Consider the following 22,523-nt stretch of genomic DNA (forward strand, 5'->3'; position numbering starts at 1 on the left):
TCAGGGGATTATTATTATCTGTATGATCATATTGATCTGTCATGTGGTGCGTGTTTTACCTTCATTGAGGTTCTTCAGGGTTCCGCTGGCGTCCAGAATCTCTGCGCTCGTCTGAAGCGTTCTCGTCCCCTGCTCAGTCAGCGAGTCCTCTGAATCTGACGTCTTACAGGAAATGGACAAATCAGCATTAATGACTAGTGACTTTATTATAATATCTTCCTGCATTTTGAATAACATTTGATGATGTATAGCAGTTTTTTCTTCAATCAACGTAAAATATTTATGAGATTAAGTTAATATTTCAATAATTTAACAACAAATTATACACTTAGATGGCATGCAATTAAATAGATAAAATATCTAATCATTTTTAGTAAGCATTTTATTCTGCTTAAAATAATGTATATACATATAGGCCAAAAACACCATATTGTATAGTATTCTCAAGCTCTGATTGGTCGACATACCAGATTGAGGGCGGAGCTTGCATTCTGATTGGCGGCGTGAGCCAGATCTTCCGCCAGCTGTATGTTTCCTGTGATGTTGCTGTTGGTCTGAGTGGCGCTGGTTGCATTTACTGATGCAGATCTGACCTCGGATAGAGAACTGAACGCAAGACATCGAGTCTCATTACAATCCGAACAACATTTATGACACGTTCTGTGAGATTTTTATAGGGTGACGCACCTGTTAAGGGCTTGTGCCTGTTTGCTGAGGGCTTGCGCGTGATCCTCGGCCCTGTACACCATCTGTAGGGCGTCTCTTTTGGTCAAATCCATCACTAAATCGTCCACATGCGTCCTGAGATTTGGACTCCACCCTTCCAGATCGTTCTCATCTCATCCAGAGTCTGGAACGACAAACGCATCATCTGGAATTACATTCACTAGGGCTGGGTAAAAAAATATTGATTTCTTGATTTTAATCGATTCTCATTTTTACGAACCGATATTGATTCTTAAATCCCAAGAATCGATTAGTCTAGTCTGTTTTCAGTTGATGAATGAGCAGAATATGTAGCTCCTCCCATCCAATAAATCACAATAATCTTTGTTACTTTTGATATGAAGCAAAGTCTCAGATTTCAAATGACGTCCATCTTATTATGAGATTCAAAAAATAAATAGCCGTTTTGGCGCTGTTTAATGTGGCGTGACAGATCGCTTTAGCGCCTCAGTTAAAGAGAAGCATGTGATCATCCTCTCCTCTGCTTTAATACCAGTTACTTTAAAATATACAGTACAACTTACTGAAATCCGTATCATGTCTCGTGTAATCGCTCAGTGTTTCAACCTCGGAAAGACGTCAATAAAACTTAATGTCACGTGACGTCACATTTACCTCAGAAAAACATATTCAGTGACCATAAACTCATTAGTCAGCTAGAAAAGTGACTCTAGAAAGATAAATATAGCTATGCACCGTTACATATTCATTATAATTTATATGTTCTTCAATATTTAATGCATGTTTGAATAAATCAGACACAATTTAAATGATTATATTAAAAAAAAAAAACGAATTGGAGTAGAAATATGATTATGTAATTCTAAACTTTATTTATAATAAAAACATCAATTGAGTGTAATTTAAGTGTTTGTATATAAATAAGTTAATTTAACCTTCAGTATTATTATAGTAGTACCAGCTGACTCTCATGTGTAGTTTACAGCATTAGCTGAGATTTTTTTCCTCTAGAAAATTTGCCATGTGCTGAAACTGAAATACTACATCCAGAATAATCGATATCGAATCAAATCGAATCGTGAAAATTGTTTCAATACCCAGCCCTAACATTCACTGTGTCATATACGTCTAAACAGAGTTATATGATGTAGAAACGTCACTCACAGCTGTCCCGTTGTCCATGTCTACAGCTATATTGAGGGCATCAGTCAGCAGGTCTTGAGCTTCCTGTACTTGTGTTTCTACTTCCTGGTTCAAACTGCTGACATTGTTTCTGGAGATCTGAAGAAAGAGATTTTAATGTTTCTTGAGCAGCAAATCATCATATTTGAATGATTTCTGAAGGATCATGTGACACTGAAGACTGGAGTAATGATGCTGAAAATTCAGCTTTGATCACAGGAATAAATTACACTTTACTATATATTCACATAGAAAACAGATATTCTAAATGACAAAAATATTTCACATTTTTCCTGCATTTTTGATCAAATAAATGCAGCTTTGGTGAGCAGAAGATCTACAGTTATTTTGCCGTTTCTCAATCGCCTCTGATGAAGACTCACTGCGAGCTGCCGTAGGTTGATCTGGATGTCCTCGAGCAGACGTTTGCTGTGGTTGTTGTGGCTCTCGGCCGTGTTCAGGGCCTCCTGGACCTGCAGGAGCTGCTGCTTGTATCTGCTGACTGTTGTGGAGATGTTCTCCAGTCTGAACTGGTTGTGACCAAGCGGCTGTGACATCTCATCCTGAACCTTCAGCAGCACAGACACTGCAGAACTGAACACACACACACACACACACGGACTACATTAGAAACTGGGCCGGACACACACGTGTTTGTGCAGATGAGTGTTGGATGTCGTGTTTCGTGCCTGAGCTCGTTCTGCGCAGTCGTGCTGCAGTGCGTCAGATTGAAGGTCCTGATCTTCTTTAGCACCGTGTTCGTCTCCTCCAGCAGGTACGTGCCGTTCACTTCATCCAGAGCGTCGTCCATCGTCACATTCACAGAACGCACCTTCTCCATCAGGCCTGAACCAATCACAAACCAACAGCAGCCAATCAAATCACGTTCTTATTTTAACTGATAACATTAACAATGGTGGATTACTCTCTGAGACGAAGCCAGAGTTACCGTGGATGGCAGAATGAATGTTAGTGATGAGGTCCAGCAGCTGTTTGCCCTGTGTGAATCTCTCCTCAGAGGTCAGCAGCACATCCTCACTGCCTTCAAACACACTCTGCACCTGCAGATGAAGAAACACACACACACACACATTGAGTCACAGCATCAGTCTGCTGGTCGCCATGGATACCATGAGGCGGGATGTGAGCCGTACCTGATGCTGCAGGTCAGTGATGTGATTGTTCAGGTTGCGCAAGCGTCGTTCTCCTGCGGTCAGCTGATGATCTGGGCTCTGCTCCCACGACATCAAACTCTGAACGATGAAACACATGCAAATTTACATATGAAGTATTCATGCATACAAAGTTACCTGCAGACTAGGTCATGTGACTGACCTTGACCTCTCGGGTCTGGTTCTCAAGGGTCATCAGTTGGCTGTAGGGGGCGATAACGACAGCCGACAGGTTCAGAGACGCGACGGACCCGTCCAAAGCATCCAGATCGTCCAACAGCACTCCGGTGCAGCCGTCATCACACGCTGCAGAAACATGAGCTGGAGAATCAGACTGACCGCGCAGCATCAGCACTGAACTGAACTGAATCAACACTGAACTGAACTGAATCAACACTGAACTGAACTGAATCGAATCAACACTGAACTGAACTGAATCAACACTGAACTGAATCAACACAGTCACTGAACTGAATCAACACCGTCACTGAACTGAATCAACACCGTCACTGAACTGAATCAACACTGAACTAAACCAACACTAAACCAAACTGAATCAACACTGTCACTGACCTGAATCAACACCATCACTGAACTGAATCAACACTGTCACTGAACTGAATCGAATCAACACTGAACTGAACTGAATCAACACTGAACTGAATCAACACAGTCACTGAACTGAATCAACACCGTCACTGAACTGAATCAACACTGTCACTGACCTGAATCAACACCATCACTGAACTGAATCAACACTGTCACTGAACTGAATCAACACCGTCACTGAACTGAGTCAACACTGTCACTAAACTGAATCAACACTGTCACTGAACTGAATCAACTGTCACTGAATTGAACTGAATCAACACTGTCACTGAACTGAATCAACACTGAACTGAACCAACACTAAACTGAACTGAATCAACACTGACACTGACCTGAATCAACACTGAACTGACCTGAATCAACACTGAACTGACCTGAATCAACACAGTCACTGAACTGAATCAACACTGTCACTGAACTGAATCAACACCGTCACTGAACTGAACCAACACTAAACCAAACTGAATCAACACTGTCACTGACCTGAATCAACACTGAACTGACCTGAATCAACACCATCACTGAACTGAATCAACACTGTCACTGAACTGAATCAACACTGAACTGAATCAACACAGTCACTGAACTGAATCAACACCGTCACTGAACTGAATCAACACCGTCACTGAACTGAATCAACACTGAACTAAACCAACACTAAACCAAACTGAATCAACACAGTCACTGACCTGAATCAACACCATCACTGAACTGAATCAACACCGTCACTGAACTGAATCAACACTGTCACTGAACTGAATCAACACCGTCACTGAACTGAGTCAACACTGTCACTGAACTGAATCAACACCGTCACTGAACTGAATCAACACCGTCACTGAACTGAATCAACACCGTCACTGAACTGAATCAACACTGAACTAAACCAACACTAAACCAAACTGAATCAACACAGTCACTGACCTGAATCAACACCATCACTGAACTGAATCAACACCGTCACTGAACTGAATCAACACTGTCACTGAACTGAATCAACACCGTCACTGAACTGAGTCAACACTGTCACTGAACTGAATCAACACCGTCACTGAACTGAATCAACACCGTCACTGAACTGAATCAACACCGTCACTGAACTGAATCAACACTGAACTAAACCAACACTAAACCAAACTGAATCAACACAGTCACTGACCTGAATCAACACCATCACTGAACTGAATCAACACCGTCACTGAACTGAATCAACACTGTCACTGAACTGAATCAACACCGTCACTGAACTGAATCAACACTGTTCATGAACTGATAATTGATGAATTTTGCAACATCGACACTGTTATTATTTAATTTTTGTCACTGTGAAGCTGCTTTGAAGCAATCTATAGAAATGAAGTTGACTTACACACACACTGCTCGCTGACCAGCACGTGTCTCTCCTCACACTGGTCACACAGGTGACCTCTGACCCCAACCTTGCACTCGCACCGCCCCGTGCGTCCGTCACAGATGCTGTGCACTGACCCCGCCCCGCTGCACTGGCACGCCTGGCACCGCCCACCCGGCTCAGACGGGTTACCATAGTAACCGACCGAACACCTGAGAGATGCGGGAGAGAGCGTTAGCGTACGAGTGTGTGTTTGTGCGTGTCCCGTAATGTCACATGACCTCACCTCTCACAGTAACGGCCCTCGTATCCCTCCTCACAGTGGTCGCAGCGGAAATCTCCAGCGCCCTCTAGCACACACGTCGCGCTGAAACTAAAGACACGCAAAACATCAGCTAGGACCAAAATAATCCTGCAATTTAATCAAATAAACGTTTCCAGAAGGACCTAAACACAGCCGTACTGTGTCATGTGACCTCACCTCTGACCCCGCAGCGGACAGGCACACAGCGAGCAGTCACTGATGGAGCCCTGCACCTTCCCATAATGCCCTGCGGCGCACACGTGGCAGTGCTCTCCTGCGGTGTTGTGCTGGCATCCCTGAACACACAATTATTTAAGCATCTCAAGCAGCTGATTTCATCATCAGTTTGATGTGGATAAAGCAGGTTCATCAATCTGGATTTTCTCACCAGACACTCGCCCGTCTCCAGGTCACATGACAGACTGTGGTTGTTGCACCGGCACGGGACGCAGGGCTGAATGAGCGGCCGGTTTCTGCCCTTCATGTTGAGCTCAGACACGGCCTGGCGGTAATAACCCGGAGCACACTCCTGCAACACAGAGCATGATGGGTAAAAACATCAAATCATTCATCAGAACACCTCTTAAAACAACAGAACGGAACTGTAAGTGATGTGGAAACATCACACCAATAATGATAACTATAACGATAACTGTATCAGCGTCCACACAATATTGTTCTGTTTATTATAAGCGCTCCAGTTTTGTCGTCTGTCACTTTAAATGCTCGAGAACTACATCCTGAACTTTAACATATCTTTATCGTTATCGTTGTAGCTGAACGGCCTTTATTTATATTTTAGATATTATATTATCTTATTATTATATTATTATTGATTAACTTAATATTATGTATATTTAATTTTTTTATATTATATTGCTTTATTATATAATATAATAAAATATATGACAATATATAAAATATAAAAAGCATACAAATAATATAAAATCAATAATATAATCTCAATTACTAATTATATATTCTTTAAATATTTTATTGCCTTATATTATATTAGGGGACAATATAATATACAAGAAATAAAATCAGTAATAAAATGAATCATTAAAAATATGATTAATTTTATTTTTTTATATTATATTGTCGTCTAATATAATACAATATATAAAATATAAATAGAATATAAATAGTATAAAATTAATAATATAATAATTATAATATACTTAATTATTAGATATACATTTATATATTTTAATTTATATCTATTATATTATATTATATTATTAATGATACATTTTATATTGATATATTAAATGTATATTATCTTATAAAATCATATAGTATAAGACTAAATGTATTATTATATATATATATATATATATATATATATATATATATATATATATATATATATATATATATATATATACACACACATATATTGTCTTATCCTCTATAATTAATGATTAATTTTATATTATTTATGCGTTTTATTTTATTTTTATAGTTTAACAAGGTATTTATCAGAGTTTGTACATTAAGATAATTGACAGGATTCGACTATTAAAGTTTATCTGACCTGACATGAGAGTCCAGCGTATCCCAGCGGACACTCGCACATCTCCACTAGCCGCGCCACTTTTCCACCCGCAGGAACCTCGTCCGCCTCCAGCGCCGTTTCCATGGAGATATTAGAGATCCTGGAGAGAGACGACAAAAATCACATTCATCTGTGATGTTATTCATGTTTGTCTTTGAATCTAGATGTAGTTGCTCCATCTATTAATCAATAACATCACAGTTCATCCTGTTGGATAAAATCAGCTCTGAAACATGTGACGTGATGAATGATTCAGGAATATATCCAGACACACACTGACCGGCTCTGCTGCAGTCCGGAGCCGTACGAGGCTTTGATGATGATGTACTCCACGTTACTCAGCACAGACATGAAGTCGGCGTGACTCACGGCCTCATCAGACACGGAGTTGAAATACTTCCACTCGTGCTGCAAACAGACAAGAGGAACGGTCAGAGATCCGGCTTTATGACACAAACACGGTCCAGAGCCGATGTAAGCACACTCACCTCGGTCAGAGGAACTTCCTGTGCCGTGCGCACTCCGTTTTCAGGTGCGGGAGCGTCGGTGTAGATGACCAGCTTGCGGAGGTGTCCGCCCCTCATCAGAACCTGCGGCTCGTGATTGACCAGTCCGACGCCATCGAGAGCGAAGAACGCGAGCGTGTAGGAGAGTCTTCCTCCGTACGACAGCAGCTGCGAGACACGAGGAAACATTCATCAAAACAACACATCAATGAAAAATACTTACTAATGCATTATTAAAATAGGTTGTTTGCAATCACGTGGTTTTGGTGACGTGCGAAATTCCGGTGGAGGGCAAGCAGTGAAAATTAGAATGGAAGAGATGGGGAAAAGTCCTTTCTTTGCTGGTTTAGAAAGGTATAAACAGAAAATCACAACATATGTTGGACGCGATCCTTATGTTATGAAGAGGAGCGACTTTTCCGCTGAATTAAAATACTTTCCTGCCATCAAGGAGGCAGATATAGAGGATGTGAAGCTGCCGTCACGCCGTGTTCAGTTCTAGTCTAGGTTTGTTTATATCGCGCTGCCTTTCTACTAGTGAAGTTAGAGCAGTATTTTGATTTTCTGTCGTGATTGTGAAAAATGTCGCCATTGTAGGTCATTTATGCTGAATCGAGAATTGTAATAGGAACTCACGATATCGTTTAAAAAAAAAAAGGACGATAATACAATTTTCGCCTTAAAAGGTGAGGGAAGACGACTAGCAAATGTAATAATGTCACTAAATAAAGCCACTGCCTTTCACTCAAAATAATCACATACTTTGCTGAGTTTTGTATTTGGTTTTTATGTCTAATTTTGCACACAGCCACTTCAAAACTGTTCACGAGCTTCTATGGGTTTGATTTTGGTTGTCATTTGTTGAAATAAATACAAAAATACAGCGTGTCTGTGTTCTGAACGTGACCCTCCGATTCTCCTCCGTGGTCATATGGGAAAGTGAATATTTACAAAAACAACATTAAAACTAGTTACATTTACACGCTTCCAACAAATAAATGGATCGACTAAAGTCAGCTTGTTGAACACATTTATTTTATTTGGACATTTTCTACCATACGATGCCTGAAGCAGCAGCGCATGACACTGTTGTCATGGTAACCAGATCAACATTGTGAACAGAATACTACAAAACTGAAGTGAAAATACAAAATTATAATTAAATAGGATAAAATATCTTCTCCTCCCTGCAAACGATAGCATGAAGAATGTGAATATTTAACCAAGTCAAAAAGGTAAGCAAGTATCCATATTCATTTAAGTATCAGCAGACGCAAAACGCTATAAAAGGCGACAACTTTTAAAGTTAAAAAACGAAATAAGTTATAAAAAAACGGTATAAGTTATGTAAACGATATAAACACCTTCTGGGTTCTCGATTTTATCGATTTGAGCAACCATATACGACGCAAAACATGCGAATTTTGAGTTTTTGATAGGATTCCTATATAGAAACATCACTCCCTGCCCTCCAGACTCATTCGCGCTGCTGCTGTGACGTCATGTGCAAACAACCTATTGAACTAACAACGAACCGTGGCGTTTGTACCTTGTTACCGTGGTATTTCTGAGGAAGTCTCCAGTAATACGGTGCGGTGAGGACAGACAGACTGTGCAGGTGAGCCGCGTCCAACAGCATCTCTTGATCGGTGTAATAAACGCCCTCCAGCGTCCCCTGCAGGTCACTCTGAGACACGACACGCAGCAGAGCCGGAGCAGAACCCAGAGTGATCTGAATCACACAGAGAGACGTGTTATAGAGCGATTCATGAATATTCAACATGTGTTCATCAGTGTCGCCGCTCACCGGCACTCGGATCAGGCCGCTCAGCTCCTCACACACGCTGGAAACACCGAAACAGAAGCACGGACTGCAGCCGGACGGATTCTGAGCCGTCAGACCAAACGTCCCGCTCTTACACTCGTCACAGCCGCTGCCGCCAACATTCTCCTGAAAACAGAAGAGGTTTCAGCGTCAGTGTACCTGAAACACCTCCATTTCCCAAACACCAATCACAACACACTGCTCCAGCTGTCCAATCAGAGCACATTGTGCTTTTCAGAGGGAGGGGCTTCAAAGAGACAGGAACTAAACAGAGCGTTACTGACAGACTGGGAAGAGAGGAGCTGCAACAATGGAGAATATGAGGAGAGAATATCTAGTAGAGCCCAAAAACAACATCAGGACTTTGAGGGCGTAATATGGGCCTGTAATATCGCTGTCGTCACCTTGCAGGAACACTGCCCATGATCCTCACATCCACACACTCCCAGCGTCCCGTCACAGAACTCCTCGCGCGTGCCGTCGGGGTTACAGTTGCATGCGGTGCATTCTGGGAAGTTTTTGTAGCCCAAAGCGCAGCGCTCACACTTGAGGCCGGAGAACTGTGGTCTGCAGGGACACTGAGCCGACAGCAGGTCACACTGAGACGAGCTCGAGCCGACGGCACTGCAGTCACACGCCTACACACACAGAGAGACCTTTACAACATCTACTGTGGTGATACCGTAGTACAACATCATTAGCTCGTGACCGATGTGCCGCACCTTACAGCCGGACACGCCGTCGTGACCCCAGTGACCTTCCTCACACTCCTCACACTTCGGCCCGTGTGTGTGTGGAGGGCAGATACACTCGCCCGTCTCTGCGTTGCAGTTCCCGTGTGTGTGTGCGCAGTCACATGCTAGAGGAGACACAACGAGACGCGATTACGTCACACACACACACACACATAAATCAATGAAAATATATGTGGTTGATGTTCTTACGTGTGCATCCGTTCTCTCTGAAGCTGTAATATCCGCGCTGACAGCGATCACATTTATCACCTGTCACTCCGGTGATGCATTGGCACCGCCCCTCCTCGTCACATGACGCAGACAGAGAGCCTGATTGGTTGCATTCACACAGTCTACAGCCATCGCCGCTGTTAATGCCGTGATAACCAGCCTGAAACACACACACGATCAGGCTACACTGAGACTATTAATAAAAGATATTTATTAGAGAATATTTTCATGGAACTTCGTTTATAAGCAACAACACGCTCCATTACATAAAGGTACATAAAATAGATCGTAAACATCGCAGCAGACGTACCTGACAGCGGTCACATGTTTGTCCGACCACGTTGGATTTACACTCACACTGACCCGTGATCACGTTACACACGGTGGACAGAGACCCGTTACCATGGCAACCACAGGCTAGACAGACAGAAACACAGACGGCATGATTTCAGACACGGTACAGTAACTGACGGTCAGTACCGCGTTTGTCCACTGGACGTCACTAGAGCTTCACCTCACAGGAGGATTTTAAATAAAGGTTAAAAATATTTTATTATTTAAATATTACTCTTTTGTATAGATAATATTACTATGATTACTTTAAACAAACATTTTATTCAGTCATTATTGCACAACAGAAAAATAGAAATGTATTGATAAAGGTCAATATGGAAGAATATATATTTTTAAAATATAAAAAGTAACTTTGTTCTCAGAATTGTGAGATATAAGGCTGCAAATGCCTTTTTAATTTGTTTAATTCTGTGGTGAAATTATGCAAAAAATGTGACATTTTGACACAAAGTTGACCTCAGGGAAAAAGATTTAAAAACAATAAAATATTTAACAAATACTATATATAAAATAGTTTTTACATGTTTAAATTTATAATATTATAATTATAATAATATAAAAAATAATATTAATATTAAAAAGTATATATAAAAATATCTCCATCTTTACTATGAAAAAATTACCTCAAAAAGAGATTTCAAAAATTTCAGAGATTTAAAAACAAAAACAATATATTAAATATTTAACAAATACTATATAAAATTAGTTTTTACATTTTTAAATTTATCATATTATAATTATAATAATATAAAAAATAATAGATTTAAAAAAAAGAGATGTAAAAACAAAAAATATATATTAAATAATTAACAAATACTATATAAAATTAGTTTTTACATTTTTATTTAATTTATAATAACATTTCAAATAATATTGAATAATATTAACATGAAAATATATATAAAAATAATAATATTAATATTAAAATATATAGAAAAATATCTCCATCTTTTCTATGAAAAAATTACCTCAAAAAAAGATTTAAAAAAAAAAATTAAATAATGAACAAATGAGTTAATTTATAATAATATTATATTTCAAATAATATTAATATGAAAATATATCTAAAAAATAATATTAATATTAAAATATATAAAATATACACATCTCTTTTCTATGACTGGAAAAATTACTTCTGTGATTTAAAAACAAAAATGATGTATAAATGAATGTATTAAATGAACACAGACGGGTGTTTTTGTCTCACCCTGGCAGTTTTTCCGGGTCACGGCGTCTCCGTAGAACCCGTCCTCGCAGCGCTCGCAGTGCCGACCCGACGTGTGACCCAGACACTTCAGACACTCTCCGGTGAGGCCGTCGCAGTGACCGGCTTCAGACGGGTCCACGTTACCGTTACACTCACACGCTGAACACCGCTGCCCCGGGACCAGCGGGTCGCCATAGTAACCGTTAGCGCACCTGATGAGAGAGGTTCAGGTTTCTGACATTATTTCTCTCAAAATCTAATATCAAAACTCTTCAATAGTGAGGCAGATCTCGTACCTCTCACACTTGGTTCCTGCGTATCCCAGCTGGCACTGGTCACAGACGACATCACCGGGACTCTGCAGAACGCACGTGGGGCTGAAACTGCAGAACACACATCCATCAGATAATCACAATCTATTTGCACACATTTACAATAAAATAAATTATATATATTGTATTATATATTGTAATTATATTTAATAAACAAACATGAGAATTTTTTATTAATGTATGTATATATTTAAATTTGATCACAAATGACAATATTTAAATGAATTTAAATTTTTACATTAATTTTTATTAAAGAATCTTATCTTATGCGTGTGTATATATATATATATATATATATATATATATATATATATATATATGTTTTATTTAATTACATTTAATAAATATACATTTATTTATAAATAAATGTTATAAATAAATAAATTATTGCATTTAAATAAGTTAAATATAATTTATATCTATATCAGTAAAATTTCATTTATATCTATATACAGCATTAAATTTAATAACATTTAATTACACTTTTTCCATTTATATACACACATATATACACATAATTAATTAAATAAATAGAATTTAATACAAATTTTAATTGAATACAAATTAAAGTACAATTACATTTAATTTTTTACAATTTTATATAATTTCTATTTTACAATATATACATTATTATAGTTATAATTATAGTATATACACAAATTATATAAAAGTGTGTTTCATAATGTTTAATAAATAAAATGTAAAATATTATTTCAATAAATTATTGCATTTAAATAAGTTTAATATAATGTATATTAGTCAATTTTAATGTATATCTATATACAGCATTAAATTTAATAACATTTAATAAAAAAATTTCCATTATATATATATTTTTCATTATATATATATATATATATACACACACATTTTACAATTTCATATAATTTGTACTAACTAATCTTTTTTCTTTCTTGCTCCTATTTTAAATTTTAAAGTCAGATTCATAAAGAAGTAGGTTGGTCTAATTTAAATTGGAAAAGTAAGACTAATTACCTAATTACTATTATTGTCTAACTGCTAGTTGGTCAAACTAGTTCTTAAGACAGGATCTGGCCTGTTTTTTGAAGCACATTGAGTAATAACCTACTGATGGATGGAATTGAGTGTTTTGACCATCTTAAAACAGAGTACAGAGATCTGATATATACTATAGTACTGCATGTTAATTCAGAGTGATAGAAAGCATGAATGTGAGTTCTCAAATGAAGACAGTTTGTGTTACTGTGAGAAACGCTCAGACATTCAGACACACAAAAGGCCCTCCTCCCCCTCTGGAAGCTTCCGGACGGATCCGGCACAGTTACTCACTTGTTAGACGCCAGTGTCAGCGGGCAAGCGCATCTCTGGCAGTCGCCCGGCGTGCCCTCGCTGGCGTCGCCATAGAAACCCGGCATGCAGCGATCGCAGTGAGGCCCCGTGGTGTTGTGCGAGCAGCCCTGGAGAATCAATCACACCGCACCGTTACAGCCGTCTCTAGACTGCACTGAGAAACCGTCAGCGTCAGAGAACACCTACCACACACTCTCCGTTGATGTCACACTCGCTCGCGTGATCGTTGCACTCGCACTGGAGACAGTTTCCTCCGAACAAAATCCCACCGACCCGATAGAAGCCGGGAATACAGTACTGAAGAGACACACAAACACTGCTGGGTTAGAAACTCGACAAACGCTGGTTTGTATGTTCATGCGGAAGGACAAATCAACCCGGATGTGGTTTCCTCACCTCACAGGAAGTGCCTGAATATCCCCACGGACACTCGCACTGCTCCACATCCAGAGGGATTTTAGAGAGATCGGAGTTTGTGTCTCCAACACCTAAAGACACGTGACTCAACCTGCGGACAACAAACATGCTTACATGTTTAATTAAACAATTAAAGAATCAATAAAACAAGCAGCAAAATATTAGACAGGCCGATTCATGAATTATATAATTTAAATACTAGTTTATACAACTAAAGCTAAATAACAGCTATTTACAGCATATACAGAATAATATAATAACATACAGTTTTGGCCAGTATGAATAATTATATTTATGACAAATTCCTCATTTGGATAAAAGTGTCTCTGGAATGAATATGAATATAAATGCGGCCTTTTATTTATTTATTTATTTTAACTTTCTCACATGTTATATAAATACATATATAATTAAATTCTATAACAATTAATAACATGTAATACAAATTAATTATTTTTTTTAATTAGCTTTTATGATTTATTTTTAGTTTTCATGTTGATTTTAGTAAAAAAATTTAGTAATTTCTAGTTTTTTTAAATTACTATTTAGGTTTAATTTATTTTTATTTCCTTTATTTTCAGCTAATAATTTTAGTGCTCTAACTTATTTTAGTTTATTTCCAAGGCAACATTTCTATTTTCATTTAAAGTTTTTCAAGAAATATTTATATTTTCAAAATTCTAAAATATTCCAAAATAAAAATTCTATTTATATCAAAATTCTAAAATAAAAATGCTATATACTGTGTTTACTTATCAAAATTCTAAAATACTCTAAAATAATTTATAATAATAATAAATAAGGATTTAATAAGAATTTATATATATATATATATATATATATATATATATATATATATAAAATTTTCATTTTTAGGATATTTTAGAATTTTCATTTTACATATATATATAGTAAATATAGTTAGAAGTATACATATATATAAATAAGTAAATAAATATATAGAATTTTTATTTTAGTATATTGATATAAATATATAGAATTTTATTTTAGAGTATTTTAGAATTTTGATAAATAAATAAACATAGAATTTTTATTTTAGAATATTTTAGAATTTTTATTTTTTTGCATTTTTTAGAACTTTCTCTCTGACCGGAGCGTTCCCTCAGCGCTGCCCTCCAGCTGAGCTCGAACCCTGAGCGCAGCGACGTCCGCCAGCACCGTCATCAGCTCGTCTCTCTGAACGCTCCTCCCGGTGTGAGCGTCCATGAACGCGTGCGGCAGGATCTGCAGCGAGACGCGCTGCTCCGTGTGAGCGTTCAGCAGCAGATGAGAGGACGGCGTCTGCCTCAGCGTCCGGCCGTTTCCCTGATACACACAATCACACAATCATAAACAATTATATATGTGATAAATCATTTGAGTCTGAACACGTGTAATTATAACAAGACGTGAATGCAGAATAATTATCATCTTACCTCAATAATTACACTGAAATGTGAGCTCAGCGTTTTGTCCACGTTCTCCTCAGATATGTCGTACGCAACGCTGTAGTTCAAGAAACCTCCGTACGACGTCAACTACACAGAGAAACGATGAAGATACAGTTAAACCTGTCAGAATACTGCGGTAAAACATTGTTAATGTTCATCAATTATAAAAACTAACTCAACTTCAACAGAAGACAATAGTGCTGTTATTCAGCTCAAGGTTTACTCTCAGCTGATAGTGTTCAATAACAGTTCATTCGATAAACATACTATTTTATTATAATAATTTAAAATGTCAAGTGCAAACAATAAGTGTATTAAAAGTAGTAAAAATAAACAACTGTAATCTCATAATTACTGTAATCATTGTGAATGGAGAGCGAGCAGCAGCTCCTCCTCTACGAGCTGATGGAAATTAATGCTTTAATTAGGTATTTTAATGTCATTAATCACCTGGGGACAGACGCTGTGGACGTGTGTAAGCTAATTAGCTGTAAATGTGTTAATGAGTGTGAGTGTAATGAGAGGCCAGCGTCTGTGAACCGCCCCGTGAGACGCAGAAACACAGAGACAGAAGAAGTGTGTCAGTCACCTTGTTGTTGAGGAAAGGCTCCGGCGCGGCCCATGACCACACGCCTGCGGACGCTGAGCCGTTGGACACGATGAGGTTGTCGTCTGAGATGGGAGACGTGAAGACGGTGGAGCTCTGGAGAGATCGCAGGAGAACCGCGTCTCTCTGAACCACCTGAGAATCAACGACACACAAGCTCCGTTTCAAACCGCAGTCACAGCGCATATATTGTGTTAGGTTCTATTTTTGTATTTTTCGTTTTCATTTTAGTTAGCTTTTTGTCATTTTGTTGTGCTGTTTTCTCGTTTTTATTAGTTTTTGTTTATTTAAACATGTCTATATTGTAGAGTTGCAGGATTCTGGATAAATTTATAATGACGATTTTTTAGTTTCAAATAGATACCACGATTTTCACATGATTCTGAGCAAACAACTAAACTAAATAATGTAATTTACTATAGATTCTGACAAAATGTTAATTGCTGCCATCTAATTGAAAATGTTTAATTTAAATGAATTTTATATATATATATATATATGGTTTAAGTGAATGATTCAATGACTCACTTTCATTACTGGATGAATCAGTGTTTTTGAACAAACCTCTTGAATGAATGATTCAATGACAAAAACATTATAACAGTCACTTGTTGTATTTGAGACACTTAAAAAAGCTCTCAACACTACTATTGACCCTGACCCATTCATAGCCCTTTTTGGGGTCTCCCCTAGGCCTGATCTGGTGGCCCGAGATCGTAAAGTTATTGCTTTTACTATAATCTTGGCCAGGCGGTCTATCCTTCTTAAGTGGAAGCATGTTTCTCCTCCAACATATGACTGGTGGATACAGGACATTTTCTACTGCATTGGGCTTGAAAAGTTAAGATGCTCACTCTCTGGTTCACTTAAAACTTTTCACAAGACCTGGGATCCCTTCTTAAATTACATTAAGGGTTTACCTTGCACACCTGTAACTAGCAGTGATACATAATTTTTTTTTGTTTTTTTTTTTTGACATTGATTTTGGGGAGGGGGATCATGTAAGGGGTTAATAATGGACAACATTTTGTTTACTGTTTTCATGATGTCCTATTCTGTACTGTCCCTAAAAACCAATAAAAAAGATTGGGAGTATAACAGTCACTTGTCGCCACCTACTGGTGTAACGATGTAATGATAAAATCGTTAATCATTTTAACGATTAATTGTGCAGCTTTACTATATTGTAACGATCATGTTGTGTTTTATGGACTTTTAAGATTGTGTTTCATTGTTCCCTGCATTCTGTAACCGCTTCCTTTATTCCCCATTTCCTAGTTTACTGATTATGCCCTTGTTTGTTGCCATGGTTACTGATTGCTTTGCACACCTGTTTCTTGTTCAGTTTGTTTCCCCTGTGTGTTTAAGCCCTCAGTTTAGCTCTCCTCACTGTCTGCTGTTGTCTTTCCTTTAGTGACGCTGTTACTGTGATTCTCGCCTGCTGAAAAGCCTTCGTTTTATAAATAAAAGTAAATCTGCCGCAATTGTGATCTTCTACATTTGCAGTGTGCAGGTGTGATATTTGCAGTAATTAAACATACCGAGCTGGTGAACCAGGTGGAGCTCTCGCACACATCTGACACTCCGAAACAGAAACACTCGGTGCAGCCCTCGGGATTACTGGCCTGCAGGTTATAGAAACCCTGCTTACACAGGTCACAGTTCGAGCCCATCACGTTATCCTGCAGAGAGAGAGAGGTTACGCAAGTGTCATTTAATGCTAAAAGCCTGACATATGAAATAATAGTGTTCTTTGTTGAGTATCATATTTGATTCATCAGGTTTTTATGGCTCATATAGTCTAATATAGTGAGAATATGAAGAAAAAAAATAGCAAAAATATGCATACCTTGCACACACACTCCCTGCAGGGGTCGCTGTTGTGGCTTCCGTCCAGGTTACACTCGCAGCGAGTGCATTGTGGGAAATCTCTGAAGCCAAATGCACAGCGGTCACACTTCTCACCTGCAAAGCCCTCCTTACACAAACACTGACCTGCAGACAGACCTACAGGACACAAACCAGCAGCTCAGAAATACTGCATTCAGAGATATGCAAGAGGAAACAGATGCAGTGATGTTCCACCTGTCTCGGCGTTCACGTGATCATCGTCTCTGACGCACACGGGACTCACTGAACCTCTTGCATCACACTGACACTCGACACACGGGTTATCGGCGTACGGAGATACCTGAAACACACACACGTCAACAGGTTTAATATCTACAGTCATTATTTTGGAGCAGATTCATCATGAAGATGTTTGGAAGCTCTAATGGAGACACAGGGAACGTTCTGGCAAACGTTCTTCCAGTAACGTCAATAGAAGTTATCTGGTCTTTAATAATGTTCTCAAAACGTTATTTATACACCATTCATGGAATGTTTTTACTGAAACGTTTTAGTTTCGCCCCTTTTATGTTTACTAGGGCTGGGTATCGACAATTTTCACGATTCGATTCAATTACTATTCACATGCTTTCGATTCGATTCGATTTTGATTCGATTATTTTGGATGTAGTATTTCAGTTACAGCACATGGCAAATTTTCTAGAGGAAAAAATCTCAACTAATGCTGTAAACTACACATGAGAGTCAGCTGGTACTACTATATATTTATATACAAACAATTAAATTACATTAAATGATGTTTTTATTATAAATAAAGTTTAGAATTACATAATCATATTTCTACTCCAATTCGGGTTTTTTTTTAAATATAAACATTTAAATTGCGGCTGTCATAACTGATTTATTCAATTTTTAAACTGATTTATTCAATTATTTATTCAATTAATTCTGATTTACATGCATTAAATATTGAAGAACATTAAAAATTATAATGAATATGTGACGGTGCATAGCTATATTTATCAGAATGTTGCTTTCTAGAGTTCACTTTTCTAGCTGACTAATGAGTTTATGGTCACTGAATATGTTTTTCTGAGGTAAATGTGACGTCACGTGACATTGTTTAAGTTTTATTGAGTCTTTCCGAGGTTGAAACACTGATTGAGCGATTACACGAGACATGATACGGATTTCAGTAAGTTGTACTGTATATTTTAACATACCTTCAGATGTTCATGCATGTTTATTTCGCTGTAACTGGTATTAAAGCAGAGGAGAGGATGATCACATGCTTCTCTTTAACTGAGGCGCTAAAGCGATCTGTCACGCCACATTAAACAGCGCCAAAACGGTATTTATTTTCTGAATCTCATAATAAGATGGACGTCATTTGAAATCTGAGACTTTGCTTCATATCAAAAGTAACAAAGCACAAAAATTATTGTGATTTATTGGATGGGAGGAGCTACATATTCTGCTCATTCATCAACTGAAAACAGACTAGACTAATCGATTCTTGGGATTTAAGAATCGATAACGGTTCGTAAAAATGAGAATCGATAAAAATCTATATTTTTTACCCAGCCCTAATGTTTACTGCTGTCATCTGTCAATCACACACACACACACACACCTGGTGTGGTCTGTAGTACCCATCCGCACAGGTTTGGCAGTTCACTCCTGCGGTGTTCTGGGAGCAGTTCACACACACGCCTCCGCCCACAAACCGACCCTGCGTGTTCAAGCTCAGCCTGAGATCCGCCACCGTCTGGTTGTAGTAACAGTCGTCGGCCTTGTTGTGACAGTTACACTCTGACCAATGAGAGAGAACACACAGATCAGGAGGGACGTGATCGGTTATAAATAAAGGTTTAGTTTTGTGTTTGAGTGAATCTCACATGTGTCATATTTGTGATGTTATTTATTGTCTTACTCTCGCATGTGTTTCCGTCAGAAAGCGTTCCTGGTTGCCACGGCTCCTGATGGTATCCAGGGCAACACTCATTACAGCTCTCACCACAAGTGTTGTGCTCACACACACACTGCAGCTTCTGTGAAACACAAGAGAGAACAGAGTGAGACACGCATAACAAACAGCAGAGGGGGAGGATAGAGAGAGACGAAAGGAAACGTGTCCCAGAGAGACGGCACTGACCAACAGAGAGACCACACACACTCACACACACACACACACACACACACACTGAAAACACACACACAGAACTGATAAGGAGATATAGCTGATGTTAATTTCAAAATCTACTAATACATTATTAAAATCAAGTTATATCTGTTATAACATTAGTTAATGCACCGTGAACCAACATGAACAATTGTATTTTTAACAAAGATAATAAATGCTTTAAAAATGTATTATATTTCTCATTTGTAAGTGGCTTTGGATAATTAATGCTTTAACTAGTGTTAACAGTGTTTTTATGACCGCCGCGGGTGCAATTATAGTGTCTTCAGAGAGGCGGAGCTAAAGTTCACACCATCATCTGATTGGTAGCTTCAGTTTCAGTGGGATGGTGCTTGTTGTCTGTTACCTTGGTAACAGGGTCCCATGGGCAGCTCTGGGCGTGGCCATAACAGATGCACATCCCGCCCACCGAGATGTCCTTGATGGAGTAATAATACTGAAAACCAGATGAGACCAGGACAGAGTTAGACTATATGAATATGGTGATCACTACATTTATAACAGTCTATAAACGAGCAAACATCAGAGGCGCTTCATACCCGGCGGGTGACGATGGGATCCACATCTTTGGGGTCGCGGTAGCTGAGGGTCATGAGGTCAGCGTTGAGTGTGCGGATTCTCTGCAGGCGCAGCCGGATGAATCGAGCCGAGGTGAACTCCAGCAGCTCTGGAGTCAGATCATCAGCGCTGGGACGGCCGTTTATGAGAGACGTGTGGATCTGCGGAGAGACAAGACACTTTCAAAACTCCTCGTCTGGAGAAAGGCTTTATTTTGCTCTTTTAATGGGTGTAAACACACACACACACACACACACACACACACACACACACACAGGTGAACAGGATAACAGATATCACTTCACAAGATGATTAATCACTGTACATTAACACAATTGTTTCTGTATTGCATGTTTTCTGAAATGCTGTGTTTATATATGCAAATGAGGCATTATCTAATTAAATATGCACTAATTTGCATATATTTCCAGAACAGAAATCTGAACATTCTTGTTTGATTTTGCTGACATTTGAAAGGGTTTTACAGAGGGTATTTTGGATTTCTCTCTATCACTCCATAAACCAGAAAAAACTGTCAACAGACAGAAAAAAGGACATTTTGACCATGTTTTTAGCAATAAAATCAGGTGATTTTTAAACCTTCAGAATATAAATATGAATAAAAGTGTAAAGCTGCATAAGTGGAGATTTCTGACTCAAACTCTCCGCCTTTAAAGATCTACAGTGCAATAAAATAAACACTTAAATGTGTGTTTTGGATGTTTTCTTTCCACAAGAGCAAAACAGAGCATGAAAAACACTGGAGCTTCTTGCCTTGAAATGTGATACTTTTGTGTCTGAATGGAATTCTCACCAATGAATGATACAAACACTTCTCAGCATTCTAAAACTGATACATGATGAGCGTGACCCCGCACAACCCTGATTACCCATCATGCACCGCTCACCTCGCCGTGCTCCAGCGGCACCAGTCGAGAGTAGTAGGACGTACAGATGACCTCATCGTCTCTCTTGTAGGTGGGCGGGCCGAGGCGGGGCGTGATGTTGTAGCGGGTCAGACACTCGGTGTCGCTGATGGCGTAGTACTGCCACGGCTGGAAGTCCACTCCGTCCAGAGAGCGCTCCAGAATCCAGTTTCCGGGTCGCGGGGAGTTCGCCGCTTTGATGATGATGTAAGCGACCTGGAAGACCTGCAGGAGGAAGAGCAAATGCTTGGTCATATTGACAGCAGGGTTGTTATAGTTAACTACACCACAAAAAAAACATAGTATAATAATAATAATAATAATTTAGAGAAGAATGTGTCTGTGAAGTTTCAGCTCAAAATCCCCCACAGATCATTTATTATAGCTTGTCAAATTTGCCCCTATTTGGGTGTGAGCAAAAACACGCCGTTTTTGTGTGTGTCCCTTTAAATGCAAATGAGCTCCGCTTTCCAGAAGAGGGCGGAGCTTTAACAGCTCAACAACAACAAAGCTGGAGAATCTCACGCAGACAAAATGAGGATTGTCAGTAATGGTGTTCAGCCTTACATTGTTCAAACCGGAGTCGACACTGATGGAGAGACTCAGGAAGAAGTTACAACTTTTAGACGTTTCTGAATGGTTAGTGGATAAATTGATGTAGTTGCTGTGGAGTTGATTCAACTCATCCACTAGCATGTGCCGTCATGTTCATCTTTTGTGTTGAATTGACCCTCGTTTGGCGTAAAATGACGGCATGTCAACAACACTCTACTACAACAACAACTCTTCCTCTTCTCTAAAGCAGCCCAACATGGCCCCGCCCCCTTTGTTGAGTGTTCTCGGGGGCGGGTTTTATGTAAATTTTAGGGTTTGTGATGTCACAACCCGGGAAGAAGATCGTTGTAGTCCCTACCAGCCTTAAAAAGTGATTTCTGTAAAAGAAAATATCTCCTTTGCATTGAACTTTGAGTGTCGTAACTTTGCAGATGTTGTTTATGATCAAACAGCAACATTACACACTAACTAAAGTTAAAACAGTCACATCATAATCAACCAGCCCTTTAATGTTCCTTTGGGCTGAAGGACACTGGTGACTTCCTCTTCCTGTCGTCTCAACCGCACATTT

General features: G+C 38.7%; 1 protein-coding gene across 1 annotated transcript in view; it reads right to left on the reverse strand.

The window, feature by feature from the left end:
* Positions 1 to 22,523, reverse strand: part of lama1 (laminin, alpha 1) — a 46,906-nt gene that overhangs the window by 13,337 nt on the left and 11,046 nt on the right. The window contains 39 exon segments of the mRNA XM_048165477.1: positions 60 to 162; positions 468 to 606; positions 688 to 835; positions 838 to 850; positions 1,852 to 1,968; positions 2,253 to 2,463; positions 2,559 to 2,715; positions 2,819 to 2,930; positions 3,024 to 3,122; positions 3,205 to 3,347; positions 5,020 to 5,213; positions 5,288 to 5,374; positions 5,483 to 5,601; positions 5,694 to 5,834; positions 6,843 to 6,963; positions 7,144 to 7,271; positions 7,352 to 7,537; positions 8,919 to 9,101; positions 9,177 to 9,320; positions 9,599 to 9,832; positions 9,917 to 10,053; positions 10,139 to 10,319; positions 10,470 to 10,576; positions 11,721 to 11,932; positions 12,017 to 12,103; positions 13,364 to 13,491; positions 13,571 to 13,681; positions 13,781 to 13,892; positions 14,913 to 15,127; positions 15,238 to 15,339; positions 15,842 to 15,994; positions 17,401 to 17,541; positions 17,709 to 17,866; positions 17,945 to 18,050; positions 19,344 to 19,522; positions 19,644 to 19,761; positions 20,260 to 20,349; positions 20,453 to 20,632; positions 21,380 to 21,622. Coding sequence (XP_048021434.1) covers positions 60 to 162; positions 468 to 606; positions 688 to 835; positions 838 to 850; positions 1,852 to 1,968; positions 2,253 to 2,463; positions 2,559 to 2,715; positions 2,819 to 2,930; positions 3,024 to 3,122; positions 3,205 to 3,347; positions 5,020 to 5,213; positions 5,288 to 5,374; positions 5,483 to 5,601; positions 5,694 to 5,834; positions 6,843 to 6,963; positions 7,144 to 7,271; positions 7,352 to 7,537; positions 8,919 to 9,101; positions 9,177 to 9,320; positions 9,599 to 9,832; positions 9,917 to 10,053; positions 10,139 to 10,319; positions 10,470 to 10,576; positions 11,721 to 11,932; positions 12,017 to 12,103; positions 13,364 to 13,491; positions 13,571 to 13,681; positions 13,781 to 13,892; positions 14,913 to 15,127; positions 15,238 to 15,339; positions 15,842 to 15,994; positions 17,401 to 17,541; positions 17,709 to 17,866; positions 17,945 to 18,050; positions 19,344 to 19,522; positions 19,644 to 19,761; positions 20,260 to 20,349; positions 20,453 to 20,632; positions 21,380 to 21,622 — 5,539 coding nt within the window.

The sequence above is a fragment of the Megalobrama amblycephala genome, linkage group LG18, assembly GCF_018812025.1.
Source record: "Megalobrama amblycephala isolate DHTTF-2021 linkage group LG18, ASM1881202v1, whole genome shotgun sequence".
NCBI lineage: Eukaryota > Metazoa > Chordata > Actinopteri > Cypriniformes > Xenocyprididae > Megalobrama > Megalobrama amblycephala.